This window comes from Prunus persica, chromosome G7, assembly GCF_000346465.2.
Source record: "Prunus persica cultivar Lovell chromosome G7, Prunus_persica_NCBIv2, whole genome shotgun sequence".
Classification (NCBI taxonomy): Eukaryota; Viridiplantae; Streptophyta; class Magnoliopsida; order Rosales; family Rosaceae; genus Prunus; species Prunus persica.
In genome coordinates, this window is record NC_034015.1 from 3,193,451 (window position 1) to 3,217,307 (window position 23,857).

The 23,857-nt window shown below is 41.3% G+C and overlaps 4 protein-coding genes across 4 annotated transcripts; all 4 read right to left on the reverse strand.

The window, feature by feature from the left end:
• Window positions 370-2,067, reverse strand: LOC109950304. Its single transcript, XM_020568852.1, has one exon. It carries the CDS (start codon window positions 2,065-2,067, stop codon window positions 370-372), a length of 1,698 nt encoding a protein of 565 aa, XP_020424441.1.
• On the reverse strand, window positions 8,551-9,284 carry LOC109950305 (uncharacterized mitochondrial protein AtMg00810-like). Its single transcript, XM_020568853.1, has 3 exons — window positions 9,237-9,284; window positions 8,991-9,062; window positions 8,551-8,943 (listed from the first exon to the last, which is right to left on the reverse strand). The coding sequence occupies exons 1-3, from the start codon at window positions 9,282-9,284 to the stop codon at window positions 8,551-8,553; spliced, it is 513 nt and encodes a 170-aa protein (XP_020424442.1).
• Window positions 9,906-10,559, reverse strand: LOC109950306. The gene has a single exon (XM_020568854.1). It carries the CDS (start codon window positions 10,557-10,559, stop codon window positions 9,906-9,908), a length of 654 nt encoding a protein of 217 aa, XP_020424443.1.
• On the reverse strand, window positions 18,208-19,221 carry LOC109950307. The gene is made up of 3 exons (XM_020568855.1): window positions 19,031-19,221; window positions 18,763-18,940; window positions 18,208-18,651 (listed from the first exon to the last, which is right to left on the reverse strand). The coding sequence occupies exons 1-3, from the start codon at window positions 19,219-19,221 to the stop codon at window positions 18,208-18,210; spliced, it is 813 nt and encodes a 270-aa protein (XP_020424444.1).

Sequence of the window (23,857 nt, forward strand, 5' to 3'; positions counted from 1 at the left end):
GTGTAGGCAAACGATTGAGGAGATAACATGCAATTTGGATACTTTCCCCCCAAAATTGTAAAGGTAAGTTTACCTGAAATCGAAGAGCACGGCTAACATTTAAAAGGTGCCTATGTTTACGTTCAACCACCCCATTTTGTTGTGGTGTGTAAGGACAAGAATATTGGAAGGAGGTGCCATATGAGTCTAGGTAAGAACGCATGGACAGAAATTCACTACCATTATCAGCACGAAGAGCTTTAATGTCACATTGAAATTGTGTTTTGACCCAAGAGAAAAGGATTTCAAAATTGTTTGTGTGTCAGGTTTGAAATTCATAAGATGCACCCAAGTAAAACGAGTGAAATCGTCCACAATAGTAAGAAAATATCATGCCCCAGAATGTGTTGGGTTCCTGTGAGGTCCCCAAATATCACAATGAATTAAGTCAAATGGTGTGGAAGTTTTAATTTCACTACGATAAAGGGGTAAACGAGTTTGCTTTGCTAAATGGGAAGCTTCACAAATGTGTTTGGAATCAAACATTATTTCAACATTATTTTTTGCTAATGAAAGTGAAGGTGCAGATGATGGGTGCCCAAGGCGCCGATGCCATAGGCTAGTGGCATGATGGATGTGGTTGGCAAGGTGAGGGTTTTGTCTTGGTGTAAGATAGTAGAGCCCATCAAAATGCTTGCCTAGGCCAATCACCCTCTTCATATCCATGTCCTGCACAACATAAAAATCCGGATAGAATGTCACTATACAGCGCAAAGCTCTTGTCAATTTACTAACTGACAACAAATTGACATGAAACTTTGGTACATAAAGAACTTTATCAAGAGACATATCATGTGACAATTTTATAGAGCCAATATTTTTAATTTCCGCTTGCCCCCCATCTGGTAAACCAATGGAGTCATACTGAGCATCAATGATGTTGTGTGTTGGCGGTGAATACGATATATCGTCGGTTGCTCCACTATCAACAATCCAATATAGAGTCGAGTGTGGATCTGTTTGTGCTATATTGCATTTAGGCGAGAAGATACTTGTTGCATTTGCAAGTGGTTGTCCATTACCATTGCGGAGCATGGCAATGATCTGATTATACTCCTCGGGAGTGAACATAGGACAGTAAGAAGCATTAGACTTGGTAGTTGCAGTAGAGTTGATAGCTTCGGCATTGTTGACTGTGGATCTCTTATTCTTGGGCTTCACATTCTTGCCATGCCATTTGTTTCCATCTGGAAACCCAATAATGTAGTAGCAATGGTCCACCAAGTGTCCATCTCCATCGTAGTAGGTACATTTAAGTGACTTACGTGAAGATGTGTTGGAGGGCTGCTTGTTGAATGACGGCAGCACTAGGGTTCGCTGCACTTGCATTGCGTGAGAGTTCGTCCCCAGATCTCGGCGACTAGCCACATCCATCCACCGTTCATGTTGGAGAATGAGGCAATGAACTCGGCGTGTGTCAGGGAGTGGACTCATCATCAAAATCGAGCCTCGTATAGTCGAGTAAGAATCGTTCAATCCCATTAGAAACTGCATAAGTCTTTCTTTTTCTTCTTGTTCAGCGAGTTCTTTCAAGCCTGCACAAGTGCAAGTGAGTGGGTCATGGCAGGATGCTAACTCGTCCCACAAGGCTTTCATCTTGGTGTAATAGGAAGATACTGAGAGCTGCCCTTGTCGATTTTCGACGATTTCTTGTCGAATCTGGTAGATCCTCGAGTCACTGCTCTGTGAAAACCTGTCCTTGAGATCGTTCCAAACTACAGCAGCAGATTCAGTGTACATGATGCTGTTGGCAATGTCTGAGTGGACTGAGTTCACAATCCACAATGTTACCATATCGTTGCATTTTTTCCAAGTTGCATATTTTGCGTCCTTGAAGGATAGAGCTGTAATGGTTCCATCAATGAACCCAATCTTGTTCTTTGCGCTGAGACCCATGCTTATGGCATGGCTCCATTGCCCATAATTGTTCCCATCAAGTGGTTTGGTAGCTAGGATAATTCCAGTATGGTCTGAGTGGTGTATGGTGTATGGGTCTGAGAATTCCATGGAATTCTCATCTGGTTTCATGTTTTTGGTTGGTTCTGTCATGGTGTGTGTGAGAGATCTGTGGTGGTTGTGGGAGGATTACGGTGGTTATGGTGGCAGAAGCGTGATAGAGTCACCAAGATCGGTGCTCTAATACCAACTTGAATTGAGAATTCGTATCTTGCATTAATATCAATATTGGTACACAAGGTAAGATTTTATACAAAACCTATGTGCTATTCTAAGTAAACAGATCCTAGAATAAAGCTATATATATTTACATCCTATAATCACTCGATCTCAAGAGTTGACAATATCAGGAGCTACAATCTCTCTCAATCAGATTGTGTAATTGATTTTCCTTTAACACGGATTATGTGCTTGCAATAATTTCACAACAACAATCCTGCATAGGCTCACAGTTCATCTCAATTAGTAAGCCAAGAAGCTGTAAAACCTCAGTGCAAGGTGTGCTCCTAGTATCACTTTGGAGAATGTAGGTATAAAGGCAAGCCAAAGTGTTACAATTGTGATGGATTTGGTCATTTGGCTAAAGAATGCACTGCAGGAAAGTCTGTACAGAAGGCAAAGCAAATCAAATGGAAGTGTCTGGGAACTTTTTCTATGCTAACTGTGCAACCACTAAGACAAAAACGCAAGGGGAATGGTACATTGACAGTGGCTGTAGCAACCATATAAATAAAAATGTGGATTTGCTCGTTGATGTAAGGACAAATGTGGCTGGAAAAGTGCAAATGCCAACTGGTGCACTTGTGAATGTGGCTAGCATGCGTTCATTAGTTATTGAGACAACTATAGGAAGGAAATACATTAGAGAAGTGATGTATCTTCCAGAATTGAAAAAAAAAAATCTGCTGAGTGTTGGGCAAATGGATGAGCATGGATACGGCTTGGTGTTTGGAGAAGGCATGTGTAAAGTGTTTGATGACTCTTCAATGAACTGTCTCATCATCAAGGTTCCAATAAAGAGAAACAGATGCTATCCTTTACCTTTTCTAGCTAAAAATCAATTTGTCACGAAGGCTAGTATTACTCAGTGCACATGGACTTGGCCCAAAAGGCTAGGATATTTGTAGTTTAGAGGGCTAAAACAATTGAGAGATAAAGACATGGTGCAAGGACTGCCACAACTAGAAGAAGAAAGTGGTGTGTGTGTGAAGGATGTCAATTTGGCAAACAACACATAAACAATTTTCCAAAAGGCCAAGCTCTTAGAGAAAATGTTCCTCTTGAATTAATTTATGTTGATCTTTGTGGACCTATGAGAAATGAGTACATTGCAGGGAACAAATACTTCATGCTACTCATTGATGACTCTACAAGGATGATCTGGGTCTATTTTTTAAGAAACAAGTCTGAAGCCTTAAGCTGTTTCAAGAAATTTAGATCCATGACTGAACTGCAATCTGGATACAAGGTGAAATGTTTAAGAAGTGACAGAGGGGGAGAGTTTCTATCTTCAGAGTTTGTACAATTTTGTGAAGATCATGGCATTCAAAGGTAGCTCACAATGGCCTACACTCCTCAGCAGAGTGGAGTGGTAGAAAGGAAGAATAGAATAGTAGTTGAAATGGTTAAGTCTATTCTACATGAGATGGAAATACCCTATTTCTTTTGGGCAGAAGTTGTTCACACAGCTGCATACATCTTGAATAGATGTCCTACAAAGGCTTTGAACAATATTACACCGTTTGAAGTCTACAGTAAAAGAAAGGCTAGTATTACACATCTAAAAATCTTTGGCTCTTTGTGCTATGTTCATGTGCCAGCTGAACTAAGACACAAACTTGAATCTAAAAGTGTGTGTTTGTTGGCTATGCAACATGTGAGAAAGGCTATATAATTTTTCATCCAATCTCCAAGAAACTCACTTTGTCTAGAGATGTCACATTTGATGAAGAGGGATCTTGGAACTGGACAGAAAATTCTGGGAGAGCTGTGACACCATTTCTTGATGAAAGTCAAAGTAAGCATGGCTTCGTTATAGGAGATAAAGATGAGACTATTGCACTAACACCTTAAACTCAAATTCGATATGAAAGGAGTCCACTATCTTCTCAATCACTATCACAACACATCTCAAGTGACATAAGCAGTGAAGGAAGGAACACTCAAGCTTATGATCACTCACCATTGAAATGGAGAAGACTAGATGATGTGCTTGCATAGTGCAATCCATGCATCATTAAACTAGAGAAATACGTAGAGGCATCTCAAGACAGTTCATGGCTGAAAGTGATGGAAGATGAACTGCACATGATTGAGAAAAATGGTACATGGGAACTGGTGGACAAACTAACTGAGAAACTAGTTATTGGAGTCAAGTGGGTATACAAAACCAAGCTAAACTTGGATGGTTCATTCAAAAAGAATAAGGCAAGGATAGTCGCCAAAGTGTATGCTCAGAAATCGGGATTGGACTACAATGAAACCTATGCTCTTGTGGCTAGATTGGACATCATTAGAACTCTCATTGCTCTAGCTGCTCAAAAAGAATGGAAGCTATACCAACTTGATGTAAAATTAGCTTTTCTAAATGGTGTATTGCAAGAAAAGATCTATATAGACCAACCAGAGGGTTTTGTGATCAAAGGCAAGGAAGACAAAGTGTATAGGTTGCACAAAGCTCTTTATGGATTAAAACAAGCACCTGGTGTAAGATCCCACATCAACCAACGGAGAGGGGGTGATGTGCCTTATATGTGCACACCCACATCCATCTAGCACGAGGCCTTTTGGGAGCTCACTGGCTTCGGAGTCGTAGGAACTCCGAAGTTAAGCGAGTTGGGGGCCAGAGCAATCCCAGGATGGGTGACCCACTGGGAAGTTGCTCGTGAGTTCCCAGAAACAAAACCGTGAGGGCAGAGAGGGGGGCCCAAAGCGGACAATATCGTACTACGGCGGAGCCGATTCCGGGATGTGACAATTTGGTATCAGAGCCACTCTGCCGTGTGGTACGAGTGTGCCGACGAGGACGTCGGGCCCTTGAGGGGGGTGGATTGTAAGATCCCACATCAACCAACGGAGAGGGGGTGATGTGCCTTATATGTGCACACTGTGCATCCATCTAGCACGAGGCCTTTTGGGAGCTCACTGGCTTCGGAGTCGTAGGAACTCCGAAGTTAAGCGAGTTGGGGGCCAGAGCAATCCCAGGATGGGTGACCCATTGGGAAGTTGCTCGTGAGTTCCCAGAAACAAAACCGTGAGGGTAGAGAGGGGGGCCCAAAGCGGACAATATCATGCTACGGCGGAGCCGTTTCCGGGATGTGACACCTGGAGCCTGGTATGGAGATATAGACACCTACTTCACTAAGTGTGGTTTTGAGAAAAGTCTAAGAAAGCTACATTGTATATCAAGACAAGGGGAGACAAAGACATTCTAATTGTCTCTATCTATGTAGATGACATTATTTATACAGGAAATAGCAAGGAACTGTTAGATGAATTCAAGGAAGATATGATGATGAAATATGAGATGACAGATTTGGGCTTCCTACATCATTTTCTTGGTATGGGAGTAGTTCAAACAAGATCCAGCATATTCATCCATCAAAAGAAATATATAAGCTCTCTATTGAACAAGTTTGGTTTGAATGAGTGCAAGACTGTGACCACACCCCTTGCAGCAACTGAGAAGCTAACTACAGATGATGGAAGTGGAGCAACAAGTGAGGAGCAATATAGAAGCATTGTAGGTAGCCTCTTGTACCTAACTGCTATTAGACCAGATATTATGTTTGCCTCTAGCCGGCTTGCTAGATTCATGCACTGCCCTACAAGTAAGCACTATGGAACTGCCAAACGAGTGCTAAGGTATATTAAGGGGACTTTAGACTATGGTCTAGAGTAGGTGAAAGGAAAAAATGCAATGCTGATTGGTTTCTGTGACAATGACTGGGGTGGACCAATTGAAGATAGTAAGAGCACATCTGGATATGCATTCTCTTTTGGCAATGGTGTTTTCTCTTGGGCTTCAGTCAAGCAAAACTATGTTGCATTGTCTACTGCAGAGGCAGAGTACATTAGTGCATCAGAAGCCACTACACATGCCATTTGGCTTAGATTTGTGTTAGAAGATTTTGGAGAACTTCAAACAGAAGCAACTCCATTGTAGTGTGACAATACATCTGCAATTACCATTGCTAAGAATCCTGTGTTTCATCAGAGGACAAAGCATATTGATAGAAGGTATCACTTCATCAAACCATTAGCCAAGGATAGATTCAATTATCTTAGGAGTATACTTGGAGTTAAATCATCTCAACATTTAAAGGGGAGTGTTGATTTATAAAATCTTAAGCAGATTTTTCAGGTAGTTAAATACAGTTTTTGTTTTAACTCACTTTGTAAGCAAGTGTGAGCTTTCCATTGGATGACTAAAGGGATGGCTGAGATTTCCTTGATATGTAAGGGATCTAGCTATTAATCCTAACAGTCATATAACCCCTCACACTAAGTGTGTTAGATTGTAAGCAAGAGAGAGAGAGTAAATGGAATGGAACATTACTCTCCTACACGTATAGCAGAGAAATCTTTGCCAAAATCTAAAATGCTCTCATCTTTATTTTCTTCTTCATCAATCTGCCTTCCAAATACAAGAAAACACTAACACTTCAAAGAAGTAGATTCTCGAAAACCCTTCTTTTCCAACCTGTGACATTTTTCCGCTTCACTTCCCAAATTCTCGAAGGAGTAGAATTCTAAAGGACAATTTCCACACTAATTTCAATGCAACAGACATAGGATCTACTTGTAAATTTGGGAGACGAGCCTTAATGATTTTCTTAGTAATCAGTCAACTGAATTGAACCATAGTTTCGTAACCTGTTATTTCCTCCAAATAAACTTACAAGCCCGTGGTTGCAAAATTCTGAATTGCAATATAGATATTTAAGGATTACTCTTACTTGGTAGTGGAGAGAGCCTAGATTTTACATGTTCTTACGCACTGGTTAGAATATAAAACCTATGTGGAATTTTTATATTATTAACACACCCTCTCACATGTGTTCAAGTTAAGTGAATCATCTGGCCAGCCTAACACATGTTAAAATTGTACATCCAACACATAAGCAATTGGCACGTTTCTATGGGACTCTTAGCTACTGGGTGCAATGTCTTTTTAACGAATCAAGTGGAGCAACTATTTTCAATGCAACACTCCAAACAAATTTTTCTACTTCACTTCTTGCATCTGCAATTTCTTGAAAAAATTCAGAAAATGAGAATAGTTACCTAAGAATCAAGGTTTTTGTTTGTGCTAGTACATTATCTCAGTCAGTTTTATGCTTCGTAAATTGTAGTTTTTTGATGCCCTTATAGTGTTTCTTGCCATCTAATACATATTTGGAATTCCTGGTATGAAAAGAAGCTTATATTTCACATTGCTCTAGAACTATTACGACTTTGTTGCTTCAAATGGAAAATATTTGAGACAACTCAATCAATGCATGAATCAGAAATACTATAGCAATAAGTTTTATATGAATTGTCAGTTAAATATAGGGCGTGTATTTATAAATATTGTCCATTCTTTTTGGAACGTTTTCTTTTTTCTGCCCAACTTTCCAAGCGTATCTGGTCTGAATTAACATGCGTTTGCTTGTACTGCGTTTTTTCTGTGTTTGGTGTCATCTTTCTTTGTTCTGTACGGTGAGTCTGTCTGCTTTTCTTTTTCTGTATTGCTCAGTATCTACCTACTGTTACAAAGTAAAATGACTTATTAATGTCAAGGCTGTGAATCTTAAACCTTTGCTATTTTTTCTGCACAGAAGTCTTTCTACTTTAAAATAATATAAAAACCTCTGCTTAGAATACGCATATTTCAATACGGTTATTGCTCCATACTAATACATGATATTTTAGGATAAATTTTGCAGCAGTATTATGCTTCTACTGTAGAGAAAATATTTCCTTGTATTTAACATATTACACAAAGACCCTATTTATACTAGTACAGGATATCTACTTAAGGTAGGAAAACATATAAACATGAACACAATCCAATTTACAGTAGGAAATTCGATTTACACCGGAAAAGGCTAATTGCTAGGAGGAGATTGTGAAGTTGACTTCCGTGTAGGCTAGGAAAGGAAAGCTGCGTTAACAACCCCCCCCCCCCCCCCCGCAAACTGGCCTCATAGGATGCACAAGTTTAGAAGACATATGATGATGGCGTGGTTTGTGATGGGCTTTGGTGAACAGGTCCGCAAGTTGGTTGACAGAAGGAACAAAGCAACCTTAATGACTTCCAAGAGCAACCTTTTCACAGACAAAATGATAGTCCAACTACGCAATATGACGTGTGGGGGCATGGAAAACTGGATTGGTAGCCATGTACATGGTGCTGAGATTGTCACAAAAGAGTTGGACTAAGAATCGAAGACGCACACCTAATTCATGAAGAAGGGAGCACAGCCAAGTGGTTTCAGCACAAGCATGAGAGAGGGCACGATATTCTGACTCTGTACTAGAGCACGATATTGTGGGTTGTTTCTTAAAACACTATGAGATGAGGTTAGTTCCAAGAGTAATCACATATCCAGTGGTTGACCGACGAGAATCAGGGCACCCAGCCCAATCCGCATCAGAGTAGGTGGAGAGGTGAGCAACGGCAGTTTGAGGAGTGAAGGTGAGGCCAAGGTCAATAGTGCCCTTGATGTACCTAATTATCTGTTTGACGGCAACAAAGTGAGAGGTGAGAGGGGCATTCATGAATTGAGCAACAGTGTTGACGACAAAAGATATGTCAGGGTGAGTAAGTGTGAGATACTGTAAACTACCAACAAGCTCGCGATACTCGGTTGAGTTGGAGATGAGAGCACCATCAAAGATAGAGAGGAAAATCTTGGCAGCCAATGGAGTAGATGCGGGTTTGGGGTTGAGAAGATTGGCTTTCTATAAAAGATCATGTGCATGTTTGAGTTGATTGATGTGGAGAGTACCATCCTTATGAAGAACCCATAAACCCAAGAAATAGCTGAGTAGACCAAGGTCTTTGATGTCAAAGTGGCCACCTAAAAGAGAAAAAGAAAGATGGCATTGGACGCCTGTTGGAAAATAAATAATAAAATGTCAGCTTGGCTCCATGTAAAGCCCATAGAGAGAAGGAAAGTACTGATGCAAGGGCACGGTGGTAAGGGCACGAGGGACAGTGGATGAGTGAGAGGAGAGGGAAAGTGGGTAAAAACCATCTTTAGAAGGGCCCTGAAAGAGTAACGAACTAGTACATAAGTCATAGATTTGATAGAAGTCAGGAGTAAAGCGAAAGAAAACTAAATTATCACTAGTAAAACGGGCAACAGAAAGAAGATTAGTACGAAGAGAGGGAAGACAAAAGACATTTTGAAGAGAAAATTTATGAGAACCTAAAGGAAGAGAAGAGAGCCAGTATGAGAGATAGAGAGAGAATCTCTATTTCCAAGAAATACATAATTATATGGCTGTTGATTTTGGAGATTAGAAGGACAACCAGTCATGTGATGAGTGGTACCTATGTCAGGGTACCAACTGGAGTCAGGTGGCTATATGATTGAGCCCCAACAAAGGAAGGAAATGAGTTTGGGCCATTGTAGCGATGAGGACATGTTGCAGTAGTATGTTGATTGGTATTGTAGGCGGTGCACCAAGTTGGTCTCAAGACACCAGAAGCTGAGTTGGGCCGGGCAGAGTGTTTGCTAGAAGCGGCAGATTGGGCCTGAAGCGGTAGAATGGGCCCAAGGAGGCTGAAAGGAAGGCCAGTTGCTTTCAAATCCAGAACTTGCAGCAAAAGAAGGCCACAGTTAATTAGGCCATTGGGGCTGCTGGGAACTATTCCACGAGTTGCTCCAGAAAGATGAGAAGTTGCTCCAGCCACCACGCTAGCGGCTGCGGCCACCACGCCTATTGCTGGAAGAGCCACCACCACGGTGAGAAGGGAAGGAAGTATGGCCGGCGGAGTGAGGAGAGGATTGGGTGGCCATTAGCACTGTGTTTTGATCAAGAGAGATTCGAAGAGCCTGTGCATCAAAAGCTAACAAACAAGCACGAAGATCAGCAAACTGAGGAAGTGGAGGAAAATTGAGAATTGCCGTGACGAGCATTTTGTAATCATGTCCTAAACTCTGAAGCACAGAAGTGATAAGTTCTTTTGAGGAGACAGGTTCATTGATGACATCCAGTGAATCGGCAAGGGACTTAGCATGACGAAGGTAAGAATCAATAGGTTGAGAGCCCTTTTGCAAATCCATGAGTTGAAAACGAAGAGCAGATTCACTGGCCATACTGGATTGAAAGAAGTGGTGTTGGAGACACTCCCAGAGATCAAGGGCAGAGGTGTAGCCGACGGTGAGAGAGAGAATGGACTCAGAGAGTGTACTGGTGATGTAGCTAACAATGAGTTGGTCTTGTTGGTACCACTGAGAATGGGCGAGATTGGTTTGGGTAAGAGTGGCGGTGGTGGTTATGGGTGTTGCGGTGGTAGAAGTGGAGGTTTGGGTAGAAGATTGTTTATGAGTGTCATTTCCAGAGGTCATGACCGACTAAAAAGGGTTTGAGTTGGCAGAGCCAAAGAAGATAGTTGGAGTCAGTAAGCTTGATAAAATGAGAAGAGTGGGGCCAAGGTGGGAGATGGTGGATTCAGACAAAGCCATGAGGTGGACCTAAAGGAGAAGAGGATCAAATAATGGAGAGGGAGAAAACCCTAGCTTAGGCTGATACCATGTAGAGAATATATTTCCTTGTATTTAACAGATTACACAAAGTCCTTATTTATACTTGTACAGTATATCTACTTAAGGTAGGAAATAATATAGACATAAATACAATCCAATTTATAGTAGGAAATCCGATTTACAATATGAAAGGCTAATTGCTAGGAGGAGATTGTGAAGTTGAATTCCATGTAGGCTAGGAAAGGGAAGCTGCATTAACATCTACCCCTTAGTAGATGGCCAGGGAAGTTGCCAAAGTCCATACTCAAACTAATGTAAGAAAATCATCTTTTAGTCAGCCATGGATTGTTCACTATTTTAATGTTCAAGTTTCTTTTTTAACTATGACTTCATTCCAAATTCATGCAGCTTCGTTCAATAGTTTCTACCAATATGGTGCATGTCATATTCTGTGACATCTTATTACTTTGTGATGATTATTTCTTTTTGTTGATTGTGAACTTTGAAATAGACATAGTGAATCTCAAGATTGTTGTGGATGGGTTGGAGCCGAATTCCATTAATCTGTCTGAGTCGACCAAGACCGTGCTCAAGTCAAACAACCTGATGGATGAGAATTCCCAATAAACCCTAAATGGTTCTCCCCAGACCTGCCAAGTCTTCTCCTCAATTTCTCTTCTCTTCCTTCGATTCATCCTCATTTTGTGAAATCCTTCTCAGTCCAAACACACAGAACCAAGATTTTTGGGAGCTCTAGAGCCTTCCCACATCTGTTCAATGGCCATCTCCTATCTTTGGCTACCACCTCTTTTTCTTTACTCCCATATTTGATGGCAAGAGCTTATATGAGAAAGAAATGGGTAAGGGCGTTGGTCTAAATGGTGCATTTTCTCCTAGCAACCTGTGCGCGCTAATATCCTCTGTTTTTTTTGAATGGCCTGCCTTGAGGTTTGCCTTTGGCCACGTGCTAGAGTCTCCCAGCAGTCTGCATACGTGAGTAAACCTTGGCTTCTGTCGTGGTTTTGTCTCCTGCCATGTGTTGGAGACTTTCGATTATTTTCTTAGTCATTTGGGCCATCCTAGGGTGATGGGTTAGTCCACTAAGGCAATGGGCCAACTTCCTAAAGTGATGAACTATTTTTATTAAGGTGATGGGCCAATTTTCTAAAGTAACGGGCTACCTTTTTCTCTCTTTTATGCTTACCCATATATTTGGGCTTAAGAAATGGGCTTGAGTTTTGGGGCTCCCAAACAGCCCAAAACTTCCATTTCTTGGCTCATCAATGGTCCTTATGAATGCTCGTTACCATCCATACCACAACCCACTAAGCAATCTTTGGGCATTTTTGTGGCTTGGGCCCACTTACGCTTGTAGCGTGGCTATGTGCAAAATAAGGGTTTTCTGCTTGGCATTGCATGTCGATTGGCGTGCTCGAATTTTATCGCTTTGAAGGGGGATATGATGCTTGACGGGATAATTAGCTTAGGCTCGTAGAGACGGTGTATTTTATAGGGTCATTTCAATTCTTAGCCAATGGATTACATATTTATTTGGTATAGCACGTGGATCGTGACTCGTGCGAACGTGAATGACGAACTTTCACATGATCCAAATCGGGTATCTTCTTAATAAGGTGTTGCACTGGCCCGAGATTTTATTTGAGCCCAACCCTGAATTTTTTGGGCCTCAACATTAGCCCCCTTAATTATTAGGGCCATGAAAGGTGCTGGAATGGGCCGAATAATTAAACCTGACCTAAAAAAAATAAATTTATAATCATAGGAGATCCCCTTTTCTTCCCGCATGCAAAATGACGATGTGTCATGATAAGCTCCAATAGTTATTTGCAGTTTCCCAATACCAACTTACTCCTTCCTCCTTTTCATCTATTATTTCTTTCTTCTTTTCATTCCTCTTTACGCGCACCAGACCAAGCCTTTCCCCATCACTTTTCTCTTCCGTCTCTTTCTTTCCTCCAACGAACTCAAAGCGAGAGAGAATGAGATCGAGCAAAACCACCCATCTTCAGCCGCGAGAAGGAAGTTCGAGCCAAAACCGACTCCATCATCTCCCTGTACGAAGAAACCCACTTGCTGTTGCTGGAAGAGACCTCTTCGTGCGGGCTTTTCTTCTAAAAATCCCGATTTTCCCCTTTCTTGGTGTATCTGAGGCTATCCTTTGAGTGGATTAACAAGGCATGCCTTTTTCTCTTGCAATTTCTTGACTCTATTGAGGGGTTTGTTGGGTTCTGCATCGTGGGTTTTGCTCTTTGTTTTAGCAGCCAAGCACCCAACTCCTTTGACCCATCTATCTTTTGTTGCCATCACAATGAGGGTACTTATGGCTTAGGCGCTAGCAAGGAAGGGTTCACGTTAGTCTTAGGGTTCTCCCTTTTTTTTGTTGATGTTTTCGCAAGCTGCTAAAAGGGTGCCAAAATTGTGAAGAGGAATCTCTAGTATGGAGTGCTCTCTTTTCTTTTCTTCATTTTTCTTTATTGTGTGCTGGGCTTCTTTGTGCTAGTGAAAAGGCTAACCTTTGTGTGATCCACTGCTCTGTGATTGTAGATTTATATGTTTCTGTCACAGGAAAGAAGAGGTGCCGAAAGCCTGTGTCACATGCCTCATTACTGGAAGCTTTGAGCACACCAGCTTCGTAACTTGAGCATTTAGACTTCTATCTTGGCCTTTCGATAAGTAGTTCTGCTCTTTTGCTGGAATTGTGAGTCATTCTTTTGACTTTGTAGGAATAGACATAGACTGGTGTTTTCCTAGGTTCATTCTTCCTGTGAACACGTGCTTGATTAGCTTTGGACTTTCTCCTATGTCGCGGAAAATAGAGATTGACAGGATGCATGTCTTGCAATGCTTGGATTTTTTTCACTATTGAGAGAGAATTTGCTTACCATGGGTTTGAGTGATAAATTCCATGTTGCTTGGACATTTGTTTAACCGCTTCTTTTGGCGTGAGCTTAACTTGTCGTGCTTGGCACATATTTCATGTGTGCTATGTTCTTGACCCTCACTTCTCTTTCTCTTTTCTTTTTCTTTTTTTCTGCAAGGGTCCGTCACTTGCCAAGATTTGCCATGGCATCCATTAACCCGCAGTCAATCATTAGCGACCACATTTATTCGCTAGATGACAGATTGAAGAGGGGAAGGCCCCCTCCACTGCTTGAGAATGCTTGCGAAGACGCTGTCTTTGGTGAAGAGCCAGCACTAGAAACTACTCCAGTGATTGATCCTGCGTCTAAATCGACGTGTTGTATAGAGAAGAGCTCATTTCCGACAGTTCCCTTATTTTTTTCAGTATCCATGTGGCATCAGTAAGGGTTGGTCAAAGTGGGTTGACCGTGAACTAAGGGACCCATCTACTTGCGACACCCTATACCAGATGGGGGTGCTAGACGCCATCTTCCTCTCAAAGGCATGTGACATTCACGTTGAAGCCAAGATGCTTTGCCACGTGGTTAGGCGATGGAGTGCCGAGACACACACCTTTAATTGTTTATGGGGGGAGTTTACCCCCACGCTTAAGGATGTGGCTAACATTTTTCACCTCCCCATTTGTGGCTGCCAAGATCCTTTGAACGTCGCACTGACTCAAGATGACAAAAAGAAGCTTGAGATCTTATGGAGGGGTGCCTCGACTGCTCCTAGCACCTCTCTGCGATTTAGCAATTGGATATAGTATTTCGGGGATGCCAACAGGAATGAGCTGTGTCGTCTTGCCGCATTTATATCATTATGGCTTGGGAGATTCATCTTCTGTGATTTTTCTTAAGATTGCATGAGCTGGTGTTCCCTTTGGCCTTGGCAATAGCACGTGGCAGCATGATTCCTGTTGCCCCCATGTTCTTGGGACACCAATACCGCCTACTTGACTTGGTTCAGTTTCTTGAAAAAGGGGCAGCATGGACTATGGCTGTGGAAACCCTTCTGAACTTAAGCTTTCTGCAAGTATTCTTGTGGGCGTGGTTCAAAGGGATTGCTGTGTCCCCACTTCCCTGTACCAGAAAGACTCCCTCTAGTTTGTTGGTGGTCCCAAGGAATGCAAATGAAGGGTCAGAATTTTCTAGAGCTACTAGATGATATTGAGAACTTCATTTTTCATCCCTATTGTGTTCTGCCAGAGGGATTTAAGCATATGCCCCTCTATGCTGATTCTGACAGTCTAGTTGAGGCCCCGACAATGACGGCACAAGGTCGTCAGTTAAGAAGAGAAGCGTTGTTAAGCGTCACGTGCCTCCCTTTGCCCACACTAGGCAATCATCGCTTGGAGGCTTCCATGCATTATTCACCGCACCGAGTTAGACAGCAGTTTGGGCTCGATCAAGTTGTGCCTTTCAGTCCGAACCATGGCAATCCTTTACCAATGCATAGGGTCTTTTAGAGCGGGGATAACGTGTCGGGAGACGGCAGGCCTCTTGCCCTTACATTGGGTGATAGGGAAAGAGTCAGTGGCTTTTCAAAAGCTTACCAAGCTTATTAGAATTGCTGTGTTGCTTCATTCAGTAGATTCCATGATGCTCATTGTGATAGACTACCTCCCACCACAGTTCGTCATGCCCACTTAGTGACAGAAGAGAAAGTCATCTCTTTGAGCGAGAAGTGAAAATTGCCTTTCACTTCCAAGAGTGGCGAAATTGTTGGTGACTTCTCCAAGTTGAAACAGAAGCTGGAGAAACAAAGCTCTCACGGTGCCGGGCGAAGTGTAGTACGTGGAAAGCGAAAGCAGGAGGAGAGTTGTGATGCTAAGAAAAAAAACAACTGCCATGGAGCCGAAGAGGTTCATCCCTAAGGTGGCAATAAGTGGTCCCCCTAGAGCCAAAGGGGATGCTCCCTTAGAGCCCTCATCGCATCTTGAACCTGTGGCTTCTAGCAGCAGCAAGCATGTTGGCGAGGTGCTGGAAGCTTTGCGTTCTCATAGTGAGTACAAACAGTTGCAGCGGATTCGTAACTCATGCCCATGTTGTTTTTACCCTTTTTCTTTACTTGTTTTGAATGCGTCACCTCTTTTTTATTCTTTTTTTTTCGTAGGCCCCCGCTATCCAGAAGCGCCTGTGCATGCGCATACTTCAAACGAGGTTTGCTGATAGCCACAGAGGAAAAGGTGAAAGCTCTGGACCCAAGGTAGTGTTGACGGTTGATGAGAATGGAAACGACGAAGATGATGTCGTAGAGACTGAAATAGGCACCCACGAGCAAGAGAGCGTTCGCTGTGTAAGTGGCATGAACGAGGATCTTAATGAGGATCAATATTGCAATCGTGATGAAGGCGCATATACTGGTCCTGACGCTCGTTTAGAGGAGCCGGATGACTTGTATGTGCCTCTTAGATTTGCAGGTGACCACGAGTGACATGTCAATGTCAAACCAGTATCAGACACTTTCTCTTGTCATTTTATTTGAATATATGTGTTGTATGCTGCCCATTCTGACTCGCAACTCACGGCCCGCCTTTCTTTTGTAGGTTGCCCCTACTGTTGAGAACATGGCAGACCGTTCACAAGAGGCTGGTCCTTGCCTTCCCACTACTATCATTAACACCAAGCAAGATGCCAGGAAGGTATATATTGCTTGCTTTCCATCTTCTATCTTTCGATTTTATCTTCCCCCATGCCTTCTATCATTTCAATTTTTTTCTCTCAACCCCCTCTTTTTTTAGGTTCGGAGTGCTTCACAAGGTGCAGAGGATACACTTCTTACTCCTCTTCTTGGGACACCAGACGCAGCTGTTGACACTACTCTACATCTTCCAGCAATGCCTCCCTGTGGTGAGATAACTGATGGCAGCTATCAGGTTGCTGATGCTTCCACCAAAACTACTCTCGTGGGGCCTTTATCAGAGAAAAGCTTATCCTGGCAGGATTGGGAAAATTCCTTCATTGCGTTCAAAGCCCTCTTCGATGATGGTGTCAAGATTCTCTGATCTATCTACGAGCTTCTTCCACTTTGTTACAGGTTTGACCAATATGCAACGTTCCAGGGTGCTTTTGTATATCCGGAAACAGTTGAAGTTTTGAGAAAATTCATGGATAAGTATAGGGGCTTTATAGAGATCACGGGTATCACTTCTTCTTTCTCGATGAGCCTTGCCTTCCGGGCTCTCAGCTTGGTACTTCACGGGATGGACACCATGCAGTTCATGGACATCACAGATCATAGGCTCCTTTGTTGGCGAGATGCAATCTGTGAGGCCATAACTTTGGGGTTTCATGTGGATTTTCTCCTTAACTTAGTGAGGAACCTAGCACGTGCTGTGTTTGGAGCGCGGACCATCCATAGCATGAGATCATCGCTTGGTTCTGAAGAGGCAAAAATTGCAGCTGACGCTTTGAACTTTAAACAATGAGAATTGGAGGAATAGGGCCGGGAATTGCATGCCCTTCTTCTTGCTAAAGGCATTTCTATAGATAACGCTTAATGCGTGGCGGAAGCAGTAGCCAGGTCGTCTCTTAAGGCTTCCTCCGTTCTTTTATAATTTCAAGGTATGCAACTCTTCTGCTTCTCTTGCCTTTCATCCTTCTTCTTTTGTTGTTGTTTTGTTTTTCTTGGTAATAGGATATTTTGTCCAGCGCCATCTCATCTTGACATATACACTTCTTCTATCTTGCAAGTTGTTTTCTTTGGCTTGGGATTCGATTGGCTTGGCGCATAGTTTTCCATCCCTTTTGAAACCATAGGCTGTACTGATCTTTAGCATGTGTAACTTTAGTTTGTTCCGACTGTAGTTTTTTTTCTCTCTTTGGATACTCTAAAGTTTATGTCGTCATGACCTTGTAATGTAGTACTAAACTGCTGGAACTTGTATTAATTTTTGAATGCTTGAGCCATGCTGTAATTCCGCATGTCTTTAATATATATATATATATATATATATTGCTTGGTTGACAAAATTCGTTCTTGTGAACTGCTTGAACTTTTCTGACAGGTTGTGTAGTCTTAAAACAAAGTATGTGCTGCCAAAATTTTGGCAGGATCCTTAGAAAAAATCTTCGATGAATTGCTCTTTAAATTTTTTTGCAAGGCTTGTCTAATCATTTGTCCCAAACTGCACCCTCTTATTTTGCCTTAGAGGGGTCAAACCAATATGTCCATGATTTTCACAAACATTCTTGTAAAATTCCAGGATGTCGTGAAGTTCTCTGAGCATTCTGATTGCTTGTCGTTGGGAGTCAATGGTTTCATTGTTCCAGCACCTCAAAATACACACTTCATTGCACATTTCTTTGTAATAGCTTGGCTTTGCACATACCCCACGTTATTTTGCTTCGGCGTGATGCTTGTTAACAGTTCGGGATCCCATCCAAGTGACTTTGCTTGGCATGTTTACTGCTAAGTAACATTTTTTTTATAAATATTTTCTTTTTGTTTAGCGTAAAGGAATTTGAAATATAGAAAGGAAACGTAAAACTCCAGGGAAATTTTTTTTCTTCAAAATACTCCTTCATTTTCATTGCAATGCCCATGCCTCCATAACGGTGCATCATACAAAAGTTTTCTAAAAACATCAAGTAAGAACATAGAAGGAGTTCATATCTAAAACGAAAAGAAATGCAATAACAAAAGCACAGTAGGGCTTGAGCCACTTCCCGTTGATGGGATCCGTTAGCGTGCCTTCTATGATAGAGACCAAGTGATAATAGCCACTGCTGTAAACTTCTTTGACTGCAAACAGAGAAGGTCCCGACACTTGCCTTCTCACATGCTCAACAACCTTTAGCACGAGGTCTCCTTGCTTGAAGGCTTGATGCTTGACTGTCCTGTTATAAGCTTGGGCAACAATTTTGTGGTACAATGCTTTCCTCCTTTCGGCTTCTGCTCTTTTTTTGTCCAAGGCTTCGAGGTACAACAAGCGCCAGTTTGAGCATGACTTTGTATCCCATTCGAGGTCTTTAACGGTTGATACTCTAGCAGTGGAGATGGTGGTCTCAACAGGTGAGATGGCATTAGACTCGTATACAAGTGAATAAGGTGAGAAGCCTGTGACGCTTCTTGGAGAGGTGCGGTAAGCTTATAGGGCATCTGGCAAATGAACACTTCAACCCCCTTCATACTCATATACCAGTTTGCTCAGAATTCTTAGTAAAGTCTTGTTTGTGGCCTCCGCTTGACCATTTCCCTGTGGGTAATAAGGCGTGGAGCGACGATGCTTGATACCATAGCCGCTAAGTCTCCAGCTTACTTGCTTGTTAACAAAAGGTGTGCCATTGTCGGTGACGATTTTGTTCGGGATTCCAAACCTGCACACGATGTATTCACGGATGAAATTTGAGATAGCAACCTCTGTGGCCTTTCAAACAGGAACTGCTTCGACCCACTTTGTGAAATACTCAGTGGCTGTAAGGATCCATATGTAGCCTTCAAAAGGTGGATAGACCGTCCCAATTAAGTCAAGCCCCCAAGTATGAAAATGCCAAGGAGTACGCATGTCCTGCAACAACGTGGGAGGCTTGTGGCTTATATTGGCATGGATTTGGCATGCGTGGCACTTCTTCACAAAGTTGTATGCGTCATTCTTCATGGTAGGCTAATAGTACCCAAAACTCAGTAGTTGCCGATGAAGCCTCTTTATTCCTTGGTGCTCACCACATTCTCCAGCATGTACTTCCTGCAAGACTTAATGCGCCTCTGATTCTCCCAAGCATTTTAACAACTCAGCATTGAACCCTTTACGATAGAGAATTGATCCGTCTATGAAGTATCTTTTTACTGTCTTTTTGAGCTTGTGAGCATGTTTGGTGTTGAATTGGCAGAGTTTGCGGCCCAGCATACTCCAGCCTAGACCTACGATGATATGCAACACATGGTCCACCTGTGCGCACCTGCTCCACCACAGCTACAGCCCACTGCAAACAGTCGCCTATCACGACAACAACTAGCCAAGCTTCCCCTAGCTGGCCCTCGCCGCAGAATAGAAGAAAGGATGAAGAAAAAGAAATATAAGTGTTCGACTTACTATGGAATGCACTGCGACTCCTCTCTTCGACAAGCAGTACAAATTCTCCAAGATCTCTCTCAAGCTAGAAAGTAGAGAAGTTAAGTTTGCGATGTGAAGAAGAGTGAAGAAAAGCCCTGCATTTACATAGGTTGGGCATCCTAGGTCAAGGAGAAATCGCAAGCCCATTTCTACTGGGAACCCAACTCCAAGAACAGTCAAAAGCTCACTTCAATTAGGAACCCAATTTGCAAAAGGAGTTCAACTCACTAAAGGGAGCCCAGACACAGTTGGACAGTCCAACAATCAATCCACATCTCCTGTATGCCACCAAGCGCCATGCAGAAGCTGGGGGGCATTTGTGGAAGCAAAATATCTCAGATCCTAGGTCAAATATTTAAGCCAATCAATTTGGGAATTATTTGACCTAATTGGGAGTTACTCAATTTAATTGGGAGTTACCTGATTTAATTGGGATTTATTCGATTCTTGCCTTAATTAGGGATTTGATTTAAATCAAATCCCTAATTACACCAATCTAGCCAAATCAAGGAAGAATAATTCCTTTCCTTCTGTAAAAATATTCTTCTGAAACCATAGCCTCTGAGGCCCCTATAAATAGATGGCTACGCACAAAGGTTGAGGTACGTCTAAAATTCTATCTGAAACTCTGCAGAAATTCCCTCTTACAAACCCTAGCCGCCATACTCTTTCTCTCTCACACAAGACTTCGGCCGCCCAGTTCACACCACACATACAACTCCATACCCTTTTCGTTAGCTATTGTTTTCCTACAAACACTTGAACTAACTTAGGCATCAGAGGGCCTTTGGCCAAACCCCCCCGGGTGTGGTCCTCTTATTCCAATCTATTTTGCAGGGAGAAAGAGACAACGAAAAAGAAAGGGGAATCAATCGATCGAATATTCTCGTGGGATGAAAATCGCTCCCACACGTCCCATGTGAAGCAGAAAGCACAAGGCAGGAACATAATTATGAATGAGAGAGGAATAAAAAAAGAATGTAAATTGGAATCTTATATATCTACTTATTTACTTATGGATAAAATCAGTCAATATGGATGGCATCATCGTGTCGGCTTTAGTAACTTTTTTTCTTCTTTCCTTTTCATTTTTTTCTTTTGTTTTCAGAAGACAATAGTAGCAAATGGATTGGCTTTGGGTACTCCTACATGGCAGCACATAGCACTGAATGGTATTGCAAGGGATGGTAAAGATGAGTGGATGATCACTAAAGATTGAAGTAAGCTTTAATGTTGCAAGCATTTTAAGCACTCTAGAAAATAAATGTTGAGAAACTAACTTCACCAGAGACCACCAAATAAAGGCCCATGGCCCTGCTACTAGACAGTCCAGACAGTCCAGAAATCCAATTAGCTCACTTCCAGAAACCAACTTATCAAGAATTCGTGCCAAATACAAATATCTTTTGCAATTAACTCATAGCTCTATTAAAGCAACAATATAATACAGTTCTGATAAGGAAACCCCATTAAATGAAAAATGGTTGATCAAACACTCATAGAACAATGAAAATATAGAGAATATAAAAACAGCAATAAAAGATTATTGTTTAACTGTTTGTTAAGGACATAATCTCTGGTAGCTCAACAGGTATTAAGTGCGCATCTGAAAGTTACAAACATGACTTTACCAGTAAGAATCCAAATACATTTTTCAATTGCATCTCAAAAACTGTTATCCATCATGACACTATTGACATTCATTTGAAAATCAAAATTTCCAAGTTCTTTTAACCACACATCACTGATCTGTAAAAAAGATCAATGTGTACACGGAAATACTTCCTTAGAAAAAAAAAAAAAAACCAACACCATACCCCTCATGGGGAGTCGTCCCGAAGGAAACCTTCGGCCGATGCACACCTCCAGGCTGAAGTGGAGTGCCTTCGTGCCGATGTCGCAAAGATGACAGAGAGCTACGATGTGGGTTTAAAATGCCATATTCCAAAATCCCAAACAGCAAACTGCGCAAAACTTCCTGCGCAACAAATCTCACATCCATGGATGTAGAGAAACTTGCTAGTTTGTGCAGTCTGTTGTCCATATTGTTCCATCAATATCGTTATCAATCTATACAATTCCCATCTATGGATGGAGAAAAATACAGAAGGCTACTTATATTTATGCAATTTTTTTTTTATCAAACTGTCATTTTAAAATCTCTCATTCAAACTGAGTAGCTGTGGCTTACTCAGTTTGCACAGTAGATCCCAAAACTTGATCAAAGTCTTTTGCAGTATGATCGAGCAGTAACACTTTATGCCCTTGATCATACTGAAACAGATAAGATATGCAAACTATTTGAAACTTCATATTATTGTGACTATTTATTAAAACAGAAAACTTGTATGCAGATTTTATCGAAGACATGGATTAGATTAAGAAACAAAAGCCTAGAGGTCTGATACCACATATTAATCTGTATTAGACTTTCATAACTCAACATTGACCTTGATTACACATATTGGCTTTAGAGGATCTTCTTCTCTATGCAACACTGCAATGCTATTTCTCTATGATGGGGTGAGAACTGTTTTAGCGTGTGTTGTTGCTAGAGAATGGACCTCTATATATATGCATCGCTCGAAAGCCTTGCCCATCAAGGAGCAATCGAGTGTTCCAATTGCATTATAATTAGGTTGTTTCAATATGTAGAATTAGGAATTCTATCATCTCTTGTATTTCAATTACTCTAGCCAAGGAGCAATGAGTATATACTTCCTGAACATGCAAACCTCTCGAGTCCTCACATGATTAGAAGACCACAATTCGTGGTTAAGACAATGAATTGTCTTACGAGTATATCTAGCCTTGTTTGGCATGTGGTATCCCCGTGATATATAAGTTTTTATCCTTGGCTTTGGGCTTAGGGGTACCCACTTTTGTGGACAAGGGACAAGCTGACCCTGAGTTTTTGGCGCCATAAGCAAAAATAAAACAAGGCGCCTACACAAGACAATCCTACAACCAAAAAAACAAAAGAAAAAAAAAACCCTAATTTTATTGGTCAGTTCTTTTTCCTCGGCTAGAAAACACTACATAATCAAATTTGGCTTAATTATGCAAGATGTAGGGCTCTTTACAATATAAGTGTTCAGGGTTAGGTGCACGTAAATGTATACAAAGGCTCCAAAGACATAGGCCTCTTTCTGAAGAAATTGTTGAGTTTTACAACACGAGAATTATACATATTATGTCATATTTATTGGCCTCTTTGTAATCAACTACTGAGTTTTACAATCTAAATACAACTGCTTCTACAGATTGGAAAAAAGAAATTTCAAAGGCAATTTCTTTGGAGCCTTTTTGCCTAAAACCTAGTAATCAACCTGGGTTGGTTTGCTTTAGATTCTGAATCTCTACATTTATACTCCACGTATTTATCTGCATTTGAACTCATCTCGGTAATTAGAATAATCTAACAACTTAAAACATAACATGTCTACCATAAAATTAGGGGGTGTATTCAATTGAGATTTTAAAAGACTATTTATGGATAAATAAGTCCAGTGGATTTTAAAAGACTATTTAGGAATGTAATGACTTATAAGATTTTTTTTTTTTAAAAAGATTTTTATAATTATGATTTTTTACGTTTGGATTTTAAAAGATTTATATCATAAGAATTTATAAGATTTGAAAGGACCACATGGGTTTTTTTACTTTTATGATCCTAACCAACGAACTTTTAGTCGTATGATGAGCAATGTCGGTCTAGTTCAATGATGCACGAATTCTCCAGGAACGGCCTCTACAAATTCCCAAGCTTTCCAAATGATGGTGGAATTTTTCCTTCCAAAAGGTTTATTATTATTTTAATTATTTTTTTAGGACCTCTCCTATTAAGAGGGGCGATAGCATACTAAACTCACACACATTACATGGATGCTATGACTCAAATCGAGGACCTTTCCTAGAGGGAGCATTTACTCCAAACCACTATACTAGTGGGTATTTTGCAACCCCTGCTACAAACTAAGTTAGACACTAATTGTAATTTCCATAATGCAATTAAGTGGTTAGGCATTGACTTGACTTAAGTAATTGAATAAATTTGGTGTTTTCGATTAGTTTGGATCACACTATATTGATTGACTTGATAGACAAAAACAAGCTGCACACTGAAGAGTATACAAATCATATAATCACTTTTTCTTTTTTCTTTCTTTTTATTCCAATA

What these genes read in the sequence shown, in the direction of transcription:
- LOC109950304 (XM_020568852.1), bottom strand. Translation starts at nt 2,067, where the DNA reads ATGAAACCAGATGAGAATTCCATGGAATTCTCAGACCCATACACCATA.
- LOC109950305 (XM_020568853.1), bottom strand. Translation starts at nt 9,284, where the DNA reads ATGACTTATGTACTAGTTCGTTACTCTTTCAGGGCCCTTCTAAAGATG. An exon ending in TCAGGGCCCTTCTAAAGATG is followed by an intron (nt 9,063 to 9,236) that starts GTTTTTACCCAC and finishes TTTCTCTTTTAG; the next exon opens with GTGGCCACTTTGACATCAAA. An exon ending in ATGGGTTCTTCATAAGGATG is followed by an intron (nt 8,944 to 8,990) that starts GTACTCTCCACA and finishes GATCTTTTATAG; the next exon opens with AAAGCCAATCTTCTCAACCC.
- LOC109950306 (XM_020568854.1), bottom strand. Translation starts at nt 10,559, where the DNA reads ATGACCTCTGGAAATGACACTCATAAACAATCTTCTACCCAAACCTCC.
- LOC109950307 (XM_020568855.1), bottom strand. Translation starts at nt 19,221, where the DNA reads ATGAAGAATGACGCATACAACTTTGTGAAGAAGTGCCACGCATGCCAA. An exon ending in TGGATCCTTACAGCCACTGA is followed by an intron (nt 18,941 to 19,030) that starts GTATTTCACAAA and finishes CATCGTGTGCAG; the next exon opens with GTTTGGAATCCCGAACAAAA. An exon ending in TAAGAATTCTGAGCAAACTG is followed by an intron (nt 18,652 to 18,762) that starts GTATATGAGTAT and finishes CTTGTATACGAG; the next exon opens with TCTAATGCCATCTCACCTGT.